Below are 21,700 nucleotides of genomic sequence, written 5' to 3' on the forward strand. Positions count from 1 at the left end.
TGTTTTGGCTTACCGCTATCCTATAACACGTGGGTTCACAACCCCACTCCTCCAGGGTCCCCAACAGGTCAGGTTTTCAGGATATCCCATCTTAAGTGCAGTCGAAGACTGAGCCACTGGTAGAGCCACCTGTGCTGAAGCAGGGCTATCCTTAAAACCTGACCTGTTGGTGGGTCTTGAGGGCGGGGGTTGAGAAACCATTTCATTTGTCCTGTTACATGGTGTCCCAACTTATGAGGTGCCCCAATGTTTATGGGGGTCCAGTTTGTGCAAAGTCAGATATTTATCAAATGCAAAATAAATTGAAGAAGAAAATAACTAGAACAGTGAAGACAAATTGTAGGAAATAAAGTGAAAAAAAAGGTATAAATGACGTGAGAGCAAAATATCTTCGTGGTATGAGGAAACACGCCAGGGTAACACTAAAAGAACACACAGTAAAACAAAATATGTTGGTTTAATCAGTGACGACACCTGTTTGTGTTGCAGGGGGAAGTCTGTGGCTTGTGTGGAAACTTTGATGGAATTGAAAACAACGATTTGATGAGCAGCAATAATCAGGTGGAGATTGACCCGAGTGATTTTGGGAACTCCTGGAAAGTAAATCCTCTCTGTGCTGATGCTGCGAAGGTGAATATAGAGGTTGTACTGTGACCGTGTGAAATCTAAAATATATGTATGCAAATAAAAAAGCAGTTTTATTATCATTTACACGAATTATAGAGTAAAGAAATCTTTCTTATAAACATCCTGCGACCTGTAAGGTTTTGAACCCCGATCTTATTTGTATTTATAGCATTATAAATTCATTGTATAATGACATTTATATTTCCATGTAATGTATGTAGTCCTGGTAAGAAATGGGGCTATAGTTCTATCCTCCTCCTGGTATAATCCCTGGTAAGGGCAGTTTGCCAGGAGTTATCATGGGTTTCCCCCACTTCAAGCACTGCCCTGAGTGGTGGAGGTAGGTCACCTGACCCTGTGTCAAAGCAAGAGACACAGGGGCGGTGCCTGCTGAGATCATAAAAGAGCAGTGCACTTCCTATTTAGTGGCTGTTCTGTCAGTCTGACAGTAGTGATAGTGTGTTAGTGAAGAGAGGAGTGATCAGCTCACGAGTAGAGCTGATATAGCTGTAGTTAGTGAGGTGGACCAAATACCTCTCACCCTGCGTAGGGGGTGAGGGAAGAGCTAGCCCCACTCTGGATGCCCTTTGGTCCAGAGTGGGGGCAGGGAACATCTAGAGGGAGAACAGTTAGTGGACTTTGCATCAATGGTACCTGTCGACTGCTGCTGCTGCCCAAGGGAATAAAGAGACTGCTGCTTGTAAAGATAATCCTTGTGTGAGACTGGAATCTCTCAACCCTGGGAGGGGAAACTCTGTGGTAAGGATTCCACCCTGCGTTCAAGGGGCTTACTGTAGATGGAGGCACTGCACCATTGAACCAGAACGAAGGCATCCACCCCAGTAACCTGTCCTGTTATCCCCGATGTCATCGCGGGAGACTCAGGCCCTCCTGTTGCCATCAGGTATGCACCACACTGAGACACCTAGCCAGACCCCAGAAGACCTTAGGGGGCCCGATCTGCGATTAAGGGGGGGAAGACGGGCTAGATGTATAATATTTGAATGCAATTGTTTTATACAATTGTTATTAAATTGTTTTCTTTAATGAAAAGCTGTTGAATTTCTAATCAAACTTAAACATTGGGTTGTTGTGTGAAATCTTGATGTGTCTCTTAAGCAATTTATTATAACCTTATACAAACACAACATCTTATAATCTATGTTTCACTCTTGTGAGTCAGGATAGCACTGGGCAGTCAGAGGTCGGGATGTGAGTCAGGTTAGCACTGGGCAGTCAGAGGTCAGGATGTGAGTCAGGTTGGGACTGGGCAGTCAGAGGTCAGGATGTGAATCAGGTTAGGACTGGGCAGTCAGAGGTCAGGATGTGTCAGGTTAGCACTGGGCAGTCAGAGGTCGGGATGTGAGAGGTTAGCACTGGGCAGTCAGAGGTCGGGATGTGAGAGGTTAGCACTGGGCAGTCAGAGGTCGGGATGTGTCAGGTTAGCACTGGGCAGTCAGAGGTCAGGATGTGTCAGGTTAGCACTGGGCAGTCAGAGGTCGGGATGTGAGAGGTTAGCACTGGGCAGTCAGAGGTCGGGATGTGAGTCAGGTTAGTACTGGGCAGTCAGAGGTCGGGATGTTAGGTTAGCACTGGGCAGTCAGAGGTCGGGATGTGTCAGGTTAGCACTGGGCAGTCAGAGGTCGGGATGTTAGGTTAGCACTGGGCAGTCAGAGGTCGGGATGTGAGAGGTTTGCACTGGGCAGTCAGAGGTCGGGATGAGTCAGGTTAGCACTGGGCAGTCAGAGGTCGGGATGTGAGAGGTTAGCACTGGGCAGTCAGCGGTCGGGATGTGTTAGGATAGTACTGGGCAGTCAGAGGTCGGGATGAGTCAGGTTAGCACTGGGCAGTCAGAGGTCGGGATGTGAGAGGTTAGCACTGGGCAGTCAGAGGTCGGGATGAGTCAGGTTAGCACTGGGCAGTCAGAGGTCGGGATGTGAGTCAGGTTAGCACTGGGCAGTCAGAGGTCGGGATGTGAGAGGTTAGCACTGGGCAGTCAGAGGTCGGGATGTTAGGTTAGCACTGGGCAGTCAGAGGTCGGGATGTGTCAGGTTAGCACTGGGCAGTCAGAGGTCGGGATGTTAGGTTAGCACTGGGCAGTCAGAGGTCGGGATGTGAGAGGTTTGCACTGGGCAGTCAGAGGTCGGGATGAGTCAGGTTAGCACTGGGCAGTCAGAGGTCGGGATGTGAGAGGTTAGCACTGGGCAGTCAGCGGTCGGGATGTGTTAGGATAGCACTGGGCAGTCAGAGGTCGGGATGAGTCAGGTTAGCACTGGGCAGTCAGAGGTCGGGATGTGTTAGGATAGTACTGGGCAGTCAGAGGTCGGGATGTGTCAGGTTAGCACTGGGCAGTCAGAGGTCGGGATGTGTTAGGATAGCACTGGGCAGTCAGAGGTCGGGATGTTAGGTTAGCACTGGGCAGTCAGAGGTCGGGATGTGAGAGGTTAGCACTGGGCAGTCAGAGGTCGGGATGAGTCAGGTTAGCACTGGGCAGTCAGAGGTCGGGATGAGTCAGGTTAGCACTGGGCAGTCAGAGGTCGGGATGTTAGGTTAGCACTGGGCAGTCAGAGGTCGGGATGTGAGTCAGGATAGCACTGGGCAGTCAGAGGTCAGGATGAGTCAGGTTAGCACTGGGCAGTCAGAGGTCGGGATGTGAGAGGTTTGCACTGGGCAGTCAGAGGTCGGGATGAGTCAGGTTAGCACTGGGCAGTCAGAGGTCGGGATGTGTCAGGTTAGCACTGGGCAGTCAGAGGTCGGGATGTGAGAGGTTAGCACTGGGCAGTCAGAGGTCGGGATGAGTCAGGTTAGCACTGGGCAGTCAGAGGTCGGGATGAGTCAGGTTAGCACTGGGCAGTCAGAGGTCGGGATGTGTTAGGATAGCACTGGGCAGTCAGAGGTCGGGATGTGTCAGGTTAGCACTGGGCAGTCAGAGGTCGGGATGTGTTAGGATAGCACTGGGCAGTCAGAGGTCGGGATGTGTCAGGTTAGCACTGGGCAGTCAGAGGTCGGGATGTGAGAGGTTAGCACTGGGCAGTCAGAGGTCGGGATGAGTCAGGTTAGCACTGGGCAGTCAGAGGTCGGGATGTGTCAGGTTAGCACTGGGCAGTCAGAGGTCGGGATGAGTCAGGTTAGCACTGGGCAGTCAGAGGTCGGGATGTGAGAGGTTTGCACTGGGCAGTCAGAGGTCGGGATGAGTCAGGTTAGCACTGGGCAGTCAGAGGTCGGGATGTGTCAGGTTAGCACTGGGCAGTCAGAGGTCGGGATGTGTTAGGATAGCACTGGGCAGTCAGAGGTCGGGATGTGTTAGGATAGCACTGGGCAGTCAGAGGTCGGGATGTGTTAGGATAGTACTGGGCAGTCAGAGGTCGGGATGTGTTAGGATAGTACTGGGCAGTCAGAGGTCGGGATGTGTTAGGATAGTACTGGGCAGTCAGCGGTCGGGATGTGTTAGGATAGCACTGGGCAGTCAGAGGTCGGGATGTGTTAGGATAGTACTGGGCAGTCAGAGGTCGGGATGTGTTAGGATAGTACTGGGCAGTCAGAGGTCGGGATGTGTTAGGATAGTACTGGGCAGTCAGAGGTCGGGATGTGTTAGGATAGTACTGGGCAGTTAGCGGTCGGGATGTGTTAGGATAGCACTGGGCAGTCAGAGGTCGGGATGTGTCAGGTTAGCACTGGGCAGTCAGAGGTCGGGATGTGTTAGGATAGTACTGGGCAGTTAGCGGTCGGGATGTGTTAGGATAGCACTGGGCAGTCAGAGGTCGGGATGTGTTAGGATAGTACTGGGCAGTCAGAGGTCGGGATGTGTTAGGATAGCACTGGGCAGTCAGCGGTCGGGATGTGTTAGGATAGTACTGGGCAGTCAGAGGTCGGGATGTGTTAGGATAGTACTGGGCAGTCAGAGGTCGGGATGTGTTAGGATAGTACTGGGCAGTCAGAGGTCGGGATGTGAGTTAGGATAGCACTGGGCAGTCAGAGGTCGGGATGTGTTAGGATAGTACTGGGCAGTCAGAGGTCGGGATGTGAGTTAGGATAGTACTGGGCAGTCAGCGGTCGGGATGTGTTAGGATAGTACTGGGCAGTCAGAGGTCGGGATGAGTCAGGATAGCACTGGGCAGTCAGAGGTCGGGATGTGAGTCAGGTTAGCACTGGGCAGTTAGCGGTCGGGATGTGAGTCAGGATAGCACTGGGCAGTCAGAGGTCGGGATGAGTCAGGATAGCACTGGGCAGTCAGAGGTCGGGATGTGAGAGGTTAGCACTGGGCAGTCAGAGGTCGGGATGTGAGTCAGGATAGCACTGGGCAGTCAGAGGTCGGGATGTGTCAGGTTAGCACTGGGCAGTCAGAGGTCGGGATGTGTTAGGATAGTACTGGGCAGTCAGAGGTCGGGATGTGTTAGGATAGTACTGGGCAGTCAGAGGTCGGGATGTGTTAGGATAGTACTGGGCAGTCAGAGGTCGGGATGTGAGTTAGGATAGTACTGGGCAGTCAGAGGTCGGGATGTGTCAGGTTAGCACTGGGCAGTCAGCGGTCGGGATGTGAGAGGTTAGCACTGGGCAGTCAGAGGTCGGGATGAGTCAGGATAGCACTGGGCAGTCAGAGGTCGGGATGTGAGTCAGGTTAGCACTGGGCAGTCAGAGGTCGGGATGTGTTAGGATAGTACTGGGCAGTCAGAGGTCGGGATGTGAGTCAGGTTAGTACTGGGCAGTCAGAGGTCGGGATGTGTTAGGATAGTACTGGGCAGTCAGAGGTCGGGATGTGTTAGGATAGTACTGGGCAGTCAGCGGTCGGGATGTGTTAGGATAGTACTGGGCAGTCAGCGGTCGGGATGTGTTAGGATAGTACTGGGCAGTCAGCGGTCGGGATGTGTTAGGATAGTACTGGGCAGTCAGAGGTCGGGATGTGAGTCAGGTTAGCACTGGGCAGTCAGAGGTCGGGATGTGAGTCAGGTTAGTACTGGGCAGTCAGAGGTCGGGATGTGAGTCAGGTTAGTACTGGGCAGTCAGCGGTCAGGACTCGGCTTTCTCAGATATCTTGTTATCCTGCCGAGTTCAGTTTGCCTATTTTGAAAGTTTACAAACATTATAATATAATTCCCACGTTTGCCCGGCATTGATGCTGTGATAGTAATCCTTCTCTTTATATGTTGGAGTGTAGTTTGCTACTGGACCAGCCATGTCAAATTGCCAGGACAATATGCTGAAGCAGATTACAGTAGAAAATGCTTGTAACGTTGTCATGGGCGATCTCTTTGCAGAATGTGCAAAACTGGTAAGTGGAATATTCTGATTTGCAGATTAATGGGGAATCACTGGGGAAGGTGTGTGTGTGTGTGTGTGTGTGTGTGTGTGTGTGTGTGTGTGTGTGTGTGTGTGTGTGTGTGTGTGTATGTGTGTGTAAAAAGAAAAGCTGTGAGAAGAAATTATTTATTAATATTGTGCAACTTTATACACACACACCCACACACACCCTCACACACATGCATGTATATACATATATAAATACATTGCAGACACTGAGCGGTAGCGGCGCGAATACTTACTTTTCGGAGTCTTCCCCCCGATCGCCCAGCCCCACGCTCCCCACCGTGTGCGCGTGCGGCCCTAGCACACAATGGCTGGCTAACCACAGGTAATTATAAGTGCCGCGCGCGCCCCCACTATATTACGGGCCTAATACATTGGGATGATGTTTTTGCAGGAAAAATGTAGAAGATAAATGGGCAGTCTTTAAAACATTGTTAGAAAAGCACACTTATCAGTGTATACCCTTGGGTAATAAGTATAAAAGAAATAAGTCAAAACCAATGTGGCTAAATAAACAGGTAGGGGAGGAAATGGACAAGAAGAGGAAGGCATTTAGATTCTTTAAGTCAGAAGGGACAGAGGCATTGTATCAGAATTATAAGGAATGTAACAAAAATTGCAAAGGGCAATCAAATTAGCAAAAATGGATAATGAAAAAAGGATTGCAATAGAAAGTAAGGTCAACCCTAAAAAGTTCTTTAAGTACCTTAATAACAAAAAAATGAGAAAAGAAAATATAGGACCCTTTCAGGGTGAGATGGGTAGGCAGATTATTGGAGATAAGGAAAAAACTGAGGTATTAAACAAATTCTTTGCCTCTGTGTTTACCAGGGAAGAAACAAGTTCAATAGTAGCGCCGCAGGAGGAAGCCACAACCTCCATATTTATGACCAATTGGTTAACTGAGGAAGTTCATAAGCGACTTGAAAAAAATAAAGTAAATAAGGCACCTGGCCCCGATGGCATACATCCAAGAGTTCTCAAGGAGTTAAGCTCAGTAATAGCAAAACCATTATATTTAATATTCAAGGACTCCATTTCCACAGGCTCAGTACCACAAGATTGGCGTAAAGCAGATGTGGTGCCTATATTTAAAAAGGGAGCTAGATCACAACCGAGGAATTACAGACCTGTAAGCCTGACTTCAATAGTGGGGAATCTTCTTGAAGGTTTAATACGGGATAATATTCAGGAATACCTAATGGAAAATAAAATTATTAGTAATAGTCAGCATGGATTTATGAAGGATAGATCATGCCAAACTAACCTTATTTGTTTCTTTAAGGAGGTAAGTAGGAATTTAGACCAGGGTAATGCAGTTGCTGTGGTCTGCTTAGATTTTGCAAAGGCTTTTGATACGGTTCCACACGAGGTTGGTGTACAAAATAAAGAAAGTTGGACTCAGTAAAAATATTTGCACATGGATTAAAAACTGGTTGAAGGACAGACAACAGAGGGTTGACATAAATTGAACTTTTTCAGGTTGGGCTAAAGTTGTGAGTGGAGTACTTCAGGGATCGGTACTGGGATCCCTGCTTTTAAATTGTTTATTAATGACCTTGAGGTTGGCATAGAGAGCAAAGTCTCCATCTTTGCTGATAACACACAATTGTGTAAGGTAATAGAATCACAGCAGGATGTAATTTCTCTTCAGAAAGACTTGGAGAGACTGGAAACGTGGGCAGGTAAATGGCAGATGAGGTTTAATACAGATAAATGTAAGGTTATGCATTTTGGAAGCAAGCATAAACAGGCGGCTTACAAGTTAAATGGAGATATATTAGGGGAATCCTTGATGGAGAAGGATTTAGGAGTGCTTGTAGACAGCAGGTTTAGCAATAGTGCCCAAAGTCATGCAGTAGCTGCAAAGGCAAACAAGATCTTATCTTGCATCAAACGGGCAATGGATGGAAGGGAAGTAAACATAATTAAGCCCCTTTACAAAGCATTAGTAAGACCACACCTTAAGTATGGAGTACAATTTTCAGCACCACTCCTTAGAAAATACATTATGGAACTAGAGAGAGTGCAGAGAAGAGCCACCAAATTAATAAAGGGGATGGACATTCTAACTTATGAGGAGAGGCTAGCTAAATTAGATTTATTTACATTAGAAAAGAGGCGTCTAAGAGAGGATATGATAACTATATACAAATATATTCTGGGACAATACAAGGAGCTTTCAAAAGAACTATTCATCCCACGGGCAGTACAAAGAACTCAGGGCCATCCCTTAAGGTTGGGGGAAAGGAGATTTCACCAGCATCAAAGTTAAGGGTTCTTTACAACAGCGGTGCGCAAACTGGGGGCGCAAGATTTTTTTGGTGGGGCGCCGGGGGAATTTGCGAGGCCTCCACAACCTCTGCTTAGCAGAATTCAGCCGGCTTCAGGATGCGTGACCATGGCAATGCGGCATCAAATGACGCCCAGGGTCATGTTTGCCTTGGTAACGTGACATCAAATGACGACGTGGGTCACGTGACGTCACACGACCCCGTGGCATTATTTGAAGCCGCGCAAGGTAAGGAGGGGGGCGCACAACGGAGGAATGCCGCCAGGGGGGGGCGCAGCAAAAAAAGTTTGTGAGTGCGACCTTGCTTTGCAGTAAGGGCAGTTATAATGTGGAATTCATTACCCATGGAGACTGTGATGGCAGATACAATAAATTTGTTCAAAACAAGTTTGGACATCTTTTTAGAAAGGAAAGGTATACAGGGATATACCAAATAAGTATACATGGGAAAGATGTTGATCCAGGGATTAATCTAATTAATAATTATTAAAGCCAGGAAGGAATTTATTTTTCCCCTTATGAGATATCATTGGATTATATGACTCTGGATCAATAAGTAAGTATAGATATAGGATAAAGTATCTGTCGTCTAAATTTAGCAATTTACTGGACATACGTCTTTTTCAACCTCATCTACTATGTAACTACAGTATGTAACTATGTAACTTCCCAGGCTCTAAATAATTCAAGTGCTTATATCTCCAAAGTGGAGACATCAGCATTTAAAAATTAAAGGGCAAGAAGAGATGTGTAAACGTAAGTCAGGAATAACTTGTGCAGACAGATGATTTAAAGGGTAATATTGTAATAAAAGAAGAAGTCTTAATGTTTGCTGTTTTTTGTTCATGGCATACTAAGTAGACATGTTAAATAAAACATGGTTTAGTTTACTGTCACTATATCTTCTGTTAAGGTAAATCCTGAACCATATTGGGAGATCTGCACATATGACACGTGTGCGTGTGACTCAGTTGGGGATTGTACTTGTTTCTGTGACTCCGTAGCCGCTTACGCACACGTCTGTGCCCAGAAAGGAGTCAATGTGCACTGGAGATCAGCAAGCTTGTGCCGTGAGTACTGAACATAGGGTATCAGTCCAACATTGTGTTAGTGAGAACTAGACCACAGAACCACAAGGTGACCCAACGCCCAACCTTAGTCTAAAGCTTGTGAGTTTGATGGGTAGGGGCATATGGGGGAAAATCATTACAAACAAATGTTTGCCCCTGACATGGGATCCACAAAAAGCCCCCAAATAATATTGCTCTCAAACCTAGAATTTTTTTTAGCATAATTGCGTCCTAAGATGTATTGTCTATGTAAACCGACGCGGAAATCACATTAAAGAACAAGAGAAAGCTGAATCACAGGATAGATTAATACTGCCAGCTGTATTATTAGCAATCATATATCAAATCAGATATAGACCTGAGTGTCTTAAAGCCTCATTTAATCCAACAGAAGAGATACCTCATGGTATACATATCGCAGGGAAAAGCAGGAAGATACAATATAAAATCTCGGTGAGGAGGTAGCTGATAGTCTCACTGTTATAATTAACGTGAGATTGACCCCAAATCTCAGGGGTTAAAGCTGCAGTGTACTGAGGACAAAGGGCATCTTAACTAAGAATTTTAGTGCTTTAAGAGTTAAATAACATGCCTATTCCAAAATTTGTAATGGCGTAAAAACATACAAGTCTTTTGCATTTAGTAATGAATCGATTTCAATGTTTGTACCTCCTACCACCGTAAGATCACTAAATTAGGCACAGAGTATTTACGAGGACATTCATGTATTCCTGCCCCATGCAGCACAAAGTTGTGAAGAAAAGAATAAGAAGGGCTTGGAATATGCGTGTGAGTGGAGATTTAACAGCTGTGGCCCCGCCTGTCCAGTGACGTGCCAGCACCCGGAGCCCGTGGAAGAGTGCCCTCTGAAATGTGTAGAAGGCTGTCATGCAAACTGTCCTCCTGGTAAGGCAGTTTCACTGTATATTGTATTGTATCATATATACTGCCCTGCTATTATGCAAACCTAATATATTTGTATATATGTGTATATGCAACCAGCTGTGTCTGCCCAACAACACTGGGACACTGCACCCTAGCAGGTTCCTCTCCATGGACATGTGACTATGATAAGCCAGTAGCAGGGCTGGTGAAGGAAGAGGCACTATGCGGGGGAATGAGCCTTAGGAGCTGGGGGCAGCCATGACAGGTCAGATCTGGGCAGAGCTAAGGAAGTGAGGCTGTGTCCAGAGCCTCCTGTATAACAGGACCTGCATGTGTCCTACGAGGAGACAGGAGAGCTGAACAGTGGAGAACCCAGCTGCAGAGAAGAAGACAGACTGCCGATGGTGGGGATCCCCGAGGCGCCAGGAAAAGTGGTACCACGCTACATATCTTTGGGAAGTACAGGCCTGCAACTTACAGTATTAATACACGAGCTCCAACGAGGTACCGGTACCACACAGCAAGGCCTGATCACCCAGGATTGGAAGGCCTATTACATGACTATGATACACATACTATACATCCTGCCGCGTTTGGGTGAACTGTGATCTTATGAGTTGTGTTGTACTTTGTATGTAGAGATCCTAGTCCTAAGGATCACATGGTTACTGATTACCTGTGGGTTGTATCTATTCATCCTATTCATAAACCTGCTATAAATATCCTGGTGAGGTGTTCCCTTTTACTGGCGGTGAGCACGTGTGGGGGCTTACATAATGATAAGACTTAGGCCCCCAACTCATAGTGTGAGATATAGTAAAATAGAGAGGGATATATATATATATATATTATATGTGTGTGTGTGTACGTATATATGTATGTATATATATATATATATATATATATATATTGTGACAAACGGCTTACTCCGGGGCTCCGTCGTTTGTCCGGGACTGTTTAGAACACGGTCTTTTAGGGTAGGTTAAATGATGAGGCGTCACATACTGTTCCTTTAAACAGGCTATGCCTGGTTTATTCAGTCCCAGGCACTGAGACTGCCACAGTGCATACAACAGAAAACAGATCAAAACAAAAGCTGCTCACCTGAGCGATAACTTAACTTAGATATCCCTGACTCAGGGTTGGAAGTGGCTTTTCCACTTCCAACATCAAAACACGGTACTTTTGCAGTCTTACACAAATGAACAGAAAGATTGAACCTGTTTGGGGAAGAGGCTTCTCCCCTCTGTAGTTCAGCAGCATTCCAGCCTCCTGGCTCTTGTGGGGAGACCAGAGCAAACAGGAAATCAGTCTTTCATACCTGATTCCTAATTAGCATGACAGGTGACAGAAATCAGGCAGCAGACAAACTCTGGTCTGGATCTCTCATCCCTCAGTTCCAGCGCTTGCCAAACTGTGGGATGGAGTGTATGTATTATAAGGCTGCACTCCCAGGCCAAACAGGATAGAAACTGTCTAGTATCCTGGGAGCCCTATATACGGAATTTATTACCATCCCCTGGTTTCTGTCACATATCCTCCCCCCCAGCTCAGACCTCGAGGGATGAGCGACCATGGATATTAGGGAGTGCATCCTTGACAACCCGTCAGCATTGCCATGTTTGTGCCCTGACCTGTGTTCCACAGAAAATTTAAAGGGTTGTAGGCTTAGGAACCACCTGGTCACTCTAGCATTCTTTTCCCTGTTTTGACACATCCAGGTAAGGGGTGCATGATCTGTGACCAACCGGAATTTTCTCCCCAACAGGTAGTATTTGAGCGTCTCTACAGCCCACTTTATTGCGACACACTCTTTCTCTACTATGGAGTAATTTTTCTCCTGGGGATTTAGTTTCCTACTTAAATAAAGGATGGGGTGCTCCTCACCTTGAGACTCCTGGGAGAGTACCGCCCCCAGCCCTACCTCAGATGCGTCGGTTTGGACTACGAACTCTTTGGAGAAGTCAGGTGTGACCAACACTGGTTGGGCACAGAGAGCTTCTTTCAGGCTTCTAAAGGCCTGTTCGGTTTCGGGGGACCACTTTACCATTAGCGGTCCTCTTGCTTTTGTGAGGTCAGTTAGTGGGGTTGCCTTAGTTGCAAAATTGGGAATAAACCTTCTATAGTACCCAATTAACCCCAAAAAGGTCCTTACTTGTTTTTTTGTAACTGGCCTTGGCCAATTTTGTATCGCCTCCACTTTGAGTGTTTGGGGTTTGAGTAAACCTCTGCCAATAGAATATCCCAGATACTTGGCCTCCTCCAGACCAATAGTGCATTTAGCGGGGTTAGCAGTTAGTCCAGCAGACCGGACTGCGTCAAGCACAGCTTGGACCTTTGGAAGGTGGGATTGCCAATCTTCACTATGGATTACCACATCATCCAGGTAGGCGGCAGCATACCGAGCATGTGGTTTTAAAATTTTATCCATCATTCTTTGGAATGTGGCGGGAGCTCCATGTAAGCCAAAAGGCAACACCTTATACTGAAAGAGGCCGTCTGGGGTTGAGAAGGCTGTCTTTTCTTTTGCCCTTTCTGTGAGGGGAACCTGCCAGTACCCTTTTGTTAGGTCTAGGGTTGTGAGATATCGGGCTTTGCCCAGTCTCTCTACAAGTTCATCTACCCTGGGCATAGGATAAGTATCAAATTTTGACACCGCGTTTAGTTTCCGGTAGTCATTACAAAACCTTGTTGTACCATCTGGCTTTGGGACTAAGACTATAGGGCTGTTCCACCCACTTTGGGATTCCTCAATTACACCTAGTTTTAGCATTTTTTTTAACCTCTAAACTTATAGCCTTTCTTTTGGCCTCTGGGATTCGGTACGGTTTAAGGTTAACTCGGACCCCCGGTTCAGAGACTAGGTGATGTTCAATTACGCTAGTTCTACCTGGCCGTATAGAGAAGATTTCTTTGTTTCTTTTCACTAAATTCTGAACCTCTCGTTTCTGATGAACAGACAGGGTTTCAGCTATGCTAACCTCTGGGTCAGTTTCTTGATTCTCTGACGGACCTGGGGGTACTAGGGTTAACAAGACTTCTCTATCTTTCCAGGGCTTGAGTAGGTTTATATGGTAAATTTGCTCAGGTTTCCTCCTACCTGGCTGTCTTACCTTATAATTTACTTCTCCCACTCTTTCCAAGACCTCATATGGCCCATGCCATTTAGCAAGGAATTTACTCTCCACGGTGGGAACCAGAACTAGTACCCTATCACCTGGAGAAAAAATTCTGACCCTAGCACCCTTATTATATGTATTCCTCTGTGCTTCTTGAGCTTTCTCCATGTGTTCCCTCACTATGGGTAGGACTGCAGCAATGCGGTCCTGCATCTGGGCAACATGCTCTATTACACTTCTGTAAGGGGTAACCTCGTGTTCCCAAGTCTCTTTGGCTATATCCAGTAAGCCCCTTGGGTGTCGGCCATACAATAGTTCAAACGGGGAGAAGCCAGTGGATGATTGGGGAACTTCCCTAATGGCAAATAACAGGTACGGTAACAAACAATCCCAGTTTTTCCCATCTTTATCAACCGCCCGCCGTAACATGCTCTTTAAGGTTTTATTGAACCTTTCCACTAAACCATCTGTTTGTGGATGATAGACTGAGGTTCTGAGATGCTTGATTTTTAGGAGTTTACATAGCTCTTTCGTTACTTGGGACATAAATGGTGTTCCCTGGTCAGATAGAATCTCTTTAGGAATTCCGACCCGGGAAAACAGAACTACTAACTCTTTTGCTATGTTTTTAGCAGAGGTGCTACGTAGGGGAACTGCCTCCGGATAGCGGGTGGCATAATCTAATATTACCAATATATGCTGATGTCCCCTAGCAGACTTTATTAGGGGTCCTACTAGATCCATAGCAATCCGGTCAAATGGTACCTCTATTATGGGAAGGGGTACCAATGGGCTGCGGTACGCCTTGAACGGGGCGGTGATCTGACATTCTGGGCATGAGGAACAATAATTCGTAATTTCTGCCAGAACCCCAGGCCAATAGAAGCTTCGAAGAACCTTTTCTTTTGTCTTTTCCACCCCTAGGTGTCCCCCCAATGGATGACTATGTGCCAGGTGTAATACTACGTTACGGAATGTCCGTGGTACCAACAATTGTTTAGTTGTAACTGATTTCCTTTTATCAACCCGATATACTAGGTCGTTCTCTACCTCGAAGTAGGGGTAAGCAAGTGACCTATCTGGTTGGCCAGGAGTACTATTCTGGTCCCGTATATTTCCCCTTGCTACCGCTAATGTGGGGTCCTCCCACTGGGCCTTCTTAAAACTCCCAGGACTGACCTCTATGTCAGCGAGGGTCTTATCCGGTTCTGGGGTGGTAAGTGTCTGCTCAACATCTTGATTTGGGGTATTCCCTACCAAAGTAGTGATGGGGAAGGGAATTTTACAGCACTCCTCCTTTTCCCCCTTCTTATTTGGGCCCTCGTCAACCTCCATTTCTGAAAAAGGGAAAGGATTTGTTTCTTCTAATACTTCATTATGGTCCGCTATTGAACTCTGGGCGCTATTCTGAGCGGGGGACCACATTTTTAGAAAATGGGGAAAGTCGGTCCCTATTAACACATCATGTGCCAGTTTGGGTACAATACCCACCTTGAAATCTAAAGAACCAAACTCTGTTTCAAAAAAAACATCAACAGTGGAATATTCATGATTATCCCCATGTATACAACAAATTGCCACTCTTTGTGAACTGTTTCCCTGTTTCTTCTTAATGGGCAAGAGGTATTCGGACACTAGTGTGACCATGCTCCCAGAGTCAAGAAGTGCCCGAACCCTCTTACCATTAACCTTTACAAATGCCCACAGATGGTTATTCAAGGGGTCCTCTGGGCTAGGGCCCATACATTGGGACAACAGCGAATAAGGTTCCACGCTGTTGCATTGCATGGGCTCATCATTTAGTGGGCAGATTTTTGCTGTGTGGCCCCTCTCATGACAATTTACACATTTAGGTACATAGTCTGTGTCCCACTTAGAGCCTTTTCCCGGCTCCCCATGTTGGCTATTGCCCTTAGTGTGCGAACCACTGTTGCTGGTGCTGCGTGAGGTGGTCGCCGCTCTTCAGCGCCCCTTAACCCCGGTACCCTTTTACCGTCTCTGGAAGAGTCCTGGAACCTCGGGTAGTGGGGTTGCTCCACGACTGTGGGTTGCGGGTGCTCTTCTGCTGCATTGTACCTTTCTACGAGGGCCACAAGCTCATCCGCATTGTGGGGGTCACTCCGACTGACCCAACGGCGTAAGGCAGAGGGAAGTTTCCTCAAGAACTGGTCCATGACCAACCGTTCCACGATGTGGCTGGCTGAGTTGATCTCGGGTTGTAGCCACTTCCGGGCGAGGTGGATGAGGTCATACATCTGGCTTCGGGTGGCTTTATCCATCGTGAAGGACCATGCGTGAAACCTTTGGGCGCGAACAGCCGTGGTTACGCCGAGGCGGGCGAGGATCTCGAACTTCAATTTTGCATAGACGTTAGCTTCGGCTGGCTCTAGATCAAAGTAAGCCTTCTGGGGTTCGCCGCTTAGGAAGGGTGCGATTAGACCAGCCCACTCAGCTTCTGGCCATCCCTCTCTCTGTGCCGTGCGTTCAAACGTGAGAAGATAGGCTTCCACATCATCCGAGGGTCCCATCTTCTGAAGGTAGTGGCTTGCCCTGGTCATTTTCGGAACTGGGGCTGCCGCTGCCAGTGGAAGGTTACTGATAGTCCCCCTCAGGATCTCGAGTTCCTGCTGTAAGCCCTGAGCGAACCGCTGTTGCTCCTCTCTCAGCAAGCGGTTTGTCTCTTGCTGGTTTGCATTCGCGTTTTGCAGGGCTTCATTCGTCTGTTGCTGGTTTGCATTCGCCTGTTGCTGGTTGGCATTCGCCTGTTGCTGGTTGGCATTAATCTCTTGCTGGGCTATTAGCAGCTGTTGATGGGCTGCATTCGTCTGCTGCTGGTTTGCATTAGTTTCTTGCTGGGCTATTAACAGCTGTTGCTGGGTTTCATTCGCGTCTTTCTGGGCAGCGACATTGCGTACCAGCGCACCCACCACGTCTTCCATCTTGTTTGCAGAGGATGAAAAAAACTTTTTTTTTTTTTTTTTTTCAAAGTTCTTCAACCCGCAGACCCCCTAGTGCTCTGCCCGCATTCTCCACCATATGTGACAAACGGCTTACTCCGGGGCTCCGTCGTTTGTCCGGGACTGTTTAGAACACGGTCTTTTAGGGTAGGTTAAATGATGAGGCGTCACATACTGTTCCTTTAAACAGGCTATGCCTGGTTTATTCAGTCCCAGGCACTGAGACTGCCACAGTGCATACAACAGAAAACAGATCAAAACAAAAGCTGCTCACCTGAGCGATAACTTAACTTAGATATCCCTGACTCAGGGTTGGAAGTGGCTTTTCCACTTCCAACATCAAAACACGGTACTTTTGCAGTCTTACACAAATGAACAGAAAGATTGAACCTGTTTGGGGAAGAGGCTTCTCCCCTCTGTAGTTCAGCAGCATTCCAGCCTCCTGGCTCTTGTGGGGAGACCAGAGCAAACAGGAAATCAGTCTTTCATACCTGATTCCTAATTAGCATGACAGGTGACAGAAATCAGGCAGCAGACAAACTCTGGTCTGGATCTCTCATCCCTCAGTTCCAGCGCTTGCCAAACTGTGGGATGGAGTGTATGTATTATAAGGCTGCACTCCCAGGCCAAACAGGATAGAAACTGTCTAGTATCCTGGGAGCCCTATATACGGAATTTATTACCATCCCCTGGTTTCTGTCACAATATATAGATATATATATATATATATATATATATATATATATATATATATCTATATATATATATATATATATATATACATACACACACACACATGTAGAGGTATCAGTACCGTGTTAGCCGAGCTTCAATAATCAAAAAATAAATAGATGATACTATATATATATATATATATATATATATATATATATATATATATATATACACACATACAGGTATATGTGTGTGTGTGTGTGTGTTAGAGACGTGGTAGCTGGTATCAGTTGTACTGTAACTTCATTCATTTTCTTATTAAATGCAGAATTACAAATAACCCTCTTATGTGACATACTGTATTGGTTAGTAAGGCATCGCCAAAGCTGAAGAGCACTCAGGTCCCATTCTCTTTAATGCATTTACTGATATTTTTGTGTATAAATGACATTTTCTTTTTTCTTATATACAATGTGCAGATTAATATTGATTTTGTATTGTAACTAAAAATGAGTGAAAGGGGTCAAAGTGAATCATGATAAGACTGTTTGTAAACAGTTGTATGTGCAGGGAGACTATTCACCCACTTTCACGCTGTGTTTGTTAAGCGGCACAAGCATTTGTTTGAAGTAAATCTGTGAACGTTACAAGTGATCAGGAATCCTTGAAGTCTCTGAGTGCGTTTCCGTATTGATAGTAAAACTTCTTCTTTCACTTAGGTAAAATACTTGATGAAATATCGGAATCGTGCGTTGACGCCCGGGAATGCCAGGTGTGCCTGGTACAAGGTCGCCGCGTCCCGCACGGAAAGAGAATAATTTTGAACAAGGATGACCCTAAAAACTGTCAGTTATGGTAAAGTTATTTGAGATGGCCTTTTTGCACCAGCCTTTGGTTTTGGTTATTTCAGCAGATCCTCGTGTTCTTAGAACAGATAAAGGTGGGTAAAGTGTTGATGGAACTGATAGGGAACGATACTGTGAAGAGGGTAAGCAATATTTTGTGGGCGAGTTTTTTTTAACCCTTAAGGTTCCGGAGAGATTAGCTATACTGCTGTTGCCTTTCCTACGGGTGAGATGTGTTCAGATTTTGAGCAAACTACAATTTTTAGTTAAATCCTCACACATTTTTTCCTTGCATTCCATACTTGGAAATATTTCAATAACTTGAAATTGGGCAAACAGAAGGAAGACTACGATATATATGAGAATCTGTTAAATAATTTACATTAATCCATATGGACAGATATCTAAATACCAATATATATAAGCAATGAGCCATTCATAATTTAAAGCACTTATATAGAAAACTAAGATATTATTCATACTTAATTTATATAATGACCATATACAGTATAAGCTATTTCAAAATTAATTTAATCCTATTTCCCAAGATCAACTTGGCGATATACAGTATCTGCAGCATGTGATAGGCCCCCCGTGCAATATGGTGATAAGCAGCGAAGTAGCTAACAACCAAAGACAGAAATGCCGAATGCTACATCCAATGTGACAAAAAATACATAGTACAATACTTCAGTGCTGATGTTCTCATGAGTAAGGGTTATTTAGTTAAACCCTTTGGCCAAAGCGTTATAAGCCTGCAGCCAACGTCACGGCATGACCAGTGTGCAGCCAACGTCACGGCATGACCACTATGCAGCCACATCACGGCATGACCAGTATGCAGCCACGTCACTACATGACCAGTATGCAGCCACGTCACAGCATGACCAGTATGCAGCCACGTCACAGCATGACCAGTATGCAGGTCCTAACACTACCTGGAAAAATTCTCATGTAGTTAACAATGCAGTTATTTCCATTCATATAATAGGCTTTCTCACCTCATGCTTTGTACTGCATTGAACAGATAGAAAAATATTTTTAAAAATCACTTTTTTTAAAATATTTCAAGAATGATATGGCGATTGTCAAACTAGGAAACACTAATCTAATTCACCATTCAGTTTGCATTTCATCATGTTCAACAAAAATATAACTTTACTTTTTTTGTAGCCTTTGTGAAGGAAACCAGCTGCAGTGCGATGTTTGTGAACTAGAGAAGGTAACCGTGCCAGAGACGATAATTCCACCAGAAATCCCGTCCCCTACCCCTGAAGTGACGGACGGGACATTTTACTGTAACAAGATGATGGACCTGGCTTTCCTGGTAGATGGATCCTCAAAACTCTCAGAAAATAAGTTTAACATTGTGAAGGATTTTATTGTTGGCACGATGGAAAAACTCCACATCTCACAAAACAAAATCCGTGTGTCCGTTGTGCAATATAATTCGGGTACAATCATGTACTTTAATCTCCAAAACAGTAAGAAGCCGTCTGAGCTGGTTAAAATAGTCAAAGGTATAAAGTACACGGGAAGTCCATCAGCTTCTACCTTTGAGGCGCTTAAATATGCTTCCCATTATGTGTTTCGTAAAGCTCCGAGAGACAATGCAGCCAGAATTGCCATGTTGTTGACAGCAAGTACGTCTTCACGTAGCGTATCGAGTATACTGAAAGAAATCACCAAGCACAAGATAACAGTGATTCCAGTTGGATTAGGACCAGATGTCAATATGAAAGAAATAAGTCTTATTGAAAGTAAATCGCCCATGAATAAAGCATTTATTTTGGACAATGTATATGAATTACTGGACCGAAGAGATGAAATCATTCACTATTTGTGTGACCTGGTACCAGAAGCACCAAAACTATTTTCAATTCCAACTAAAAAGCCCAGTGTCATAACCTTCCCTGCAGAAGTTGAAGTTACTATTTCCCCTGTTCAGAGACGACCTGTAGAGACAGACACCCCAGTGCTACAACTTTCAACAAGAGCTCCCCAAAACAAGAAGGTGGATCTAGTCATTGTAATTGAAGGTTCGGATAAAGTAGGAGAGGTGAACTTTAATAAATCCAAGGTCTTTCTTGAAAATATGATTCAGAAGATGGACATAAGTGAAGAAACAGTTCAAATTACAATTATACAGTATTCCTTCACTATAACCATTGAGTATTCTTTCTCTCAGGAACAATCAAAGCAACACATTATTGAGCGAATAAGAGAGATTAAGTACCAAGGTGGCAATGCTACCAACACAGGGAAGGCCCTTAGCTATGTCAGTGAGCACGCCTTTACAACAGATATCGGAAGCAGAAATCAAGTACCACATCTAGTCTACATGGTCACAAGTAACCCCGCCACGGATGTTATAACTAAAGTTCCCGACGACATACATGTTGTTCCTATAGCGGTCGGTGACAATGTTGACATGAGGGAAATCGAACTGGTCAGTCAGCATGGCGAAACAATATTAATTCACAATTATGACATGCTTATATCAAATGCGCCCGAGTTGGTGCTAGAGAAATGTTGTTCCAGCAGCAGTATACCCGCCAGCACTGTCCCGGCTCCAATCGCACAGGCGGTAACAGGTAAGACTGTTTTACCTTTTGCTTTATTTTGTCTTTTATTGCAAATAATGCACCATGAAAAATATACATCTTTGTCATGGAAGACCAGACGACTTATACAGGGATCACGGCACAAGGCAGAGTAAGGGGTTAAATAAACAGCGGTTTATTCTGGCAGAAGCCAACAGGGAACATCACAAGCATAAAAGTGTTAAAACACACAAAAAACTGTACATACTAGAGCACAGAAAGCACTTGCATTCGTGCAAATGATGTCGGTCGGGGTGTAGTTTGGGATTGGCTGGGTGAGTGGCTACTTCTCTAACTCGATAACTCCGTCTTCTGCGGTGGAACCGTGTGTTCCGTGGGCTGGGGTACTTGCTGGGGCTTGACGGCAGAACTGTGGATGCGCAGCCAGGAACTCATCCCCCATCTTGGCGGCTGCCTTAACGGTGTTCAGCTTTCGGTCGATGACCCACTCCCGCACCTCTGGCATACATTTCCGGAGACGCTGCACCCTGATTACAAGGTACATGAGTTTCTCATATGAGGTGGCCCCACACCCTTCTACCCAGCACATGGTGTTATGGTTGAGGCAGGCCGCAAACTCCTTGTGGGTGTCCTGACTGCTCTAATTCAGCGTTATGAGCTGGGCCCATTAGTACTCTGGCGTTACCTCATACCGAACAAAAAACAAAGCTGGGGCGCTCCCTACCTTGTGTGACGTATGGATGTGTAACACCGGTGGGCTAGTGTAGAAACCAAAGAAGTATGTATATACTAGCCCTTGTCGTAGTTCTGCAGCTTGACCAAGAAAATGATGGAACCCGGAATCTTCTTGTAACGGCAATGGACACAGAGTGCGGTCAGCGCAAGATGTTAATCTCGAAAGAATAAAAAGACAATGATAAACACAGATAATTAGTGCATGTATTGAATGAACACAATACGTCCTCTTGTAAATGGGGGAAGGGGAGGGGGGGGGGAGGGGAAAAGGTGACTTGTATACAACAAAAATATATATATCTCAATAACTCACACGGCCAAGTGTGAGACCCTTCCCTCAGAGATGGATGGCGGAAAGGGCAGCTGAATGTAAATATTACAGCAATGGGATGTAAATAAATATATAAGAGAACAACTCACACGGCCTTGTGAGGAGCTCCTTCCCTCAGTGTAAAAGTAGAGTGCTGTCAATCTGATGGTAGTCAGTCACGTCTCCTCCTTATTACCCCACAGTGGATATAGAGTGCGTATGGCTCCTCTCCCAGATGCCCAAATACAGTAAAATGGGCAGAGCCTGGATTACCAAAAGTATATAATTTATTACAGCAAAAACGAATAAAAGCTTG

General features: G+C 45.6%; 1 protein-coding gene across 1 annotated transcript in view; it reads left to right on the forward strand.

Moving 5' to 3' along the window:
* The window catches only part of VWF (von Willebrand factor), a 330,068-nt gene that overhangs the window by 150,663 nt on the left and 157,705 nt on the right, over nt 1-21,700 (forward strand). Inside the window, exons 23-28 of the mRNA XM_075603058.1 lie at nt 490-630; nt 5,783-5,896; nt 9,138-9,294; nt 10,039-10,200; nt 17,650-17,785; nt 18,949-20,369. Of these exons, the coding sequence (XP_075459173.1) occupies nt 490-630; nt 5,783-5,896; nt 9,138-9,294; nt 10,039-10,200; nt 17,650-17,785; nt 18,949-20,369 (2,131 nt within the window). The remainder of the gene's footprint in view (nt 1-489; nt 631-5,782; nt 5,897-9,137; nt 9,295-10,038; nt 10,201-17,649; nt 17,786-18,948; nt 20,370-21,700) is intronic.

This window comes from Ascaphus truei, chromosome 5, assembly GCF_040206685.1.
Source record: "Ascaphus truei isolate aAscTru1 chromosome 5, aAscTru1.hap1, whole genome shotgun sequence".
NCBI classification, from domain to species: Eukaryota; Metazoa; Chordata; class Amphibia; order Anura; family Ascaphidae; genus Ascaphus; species Ascaphus truei.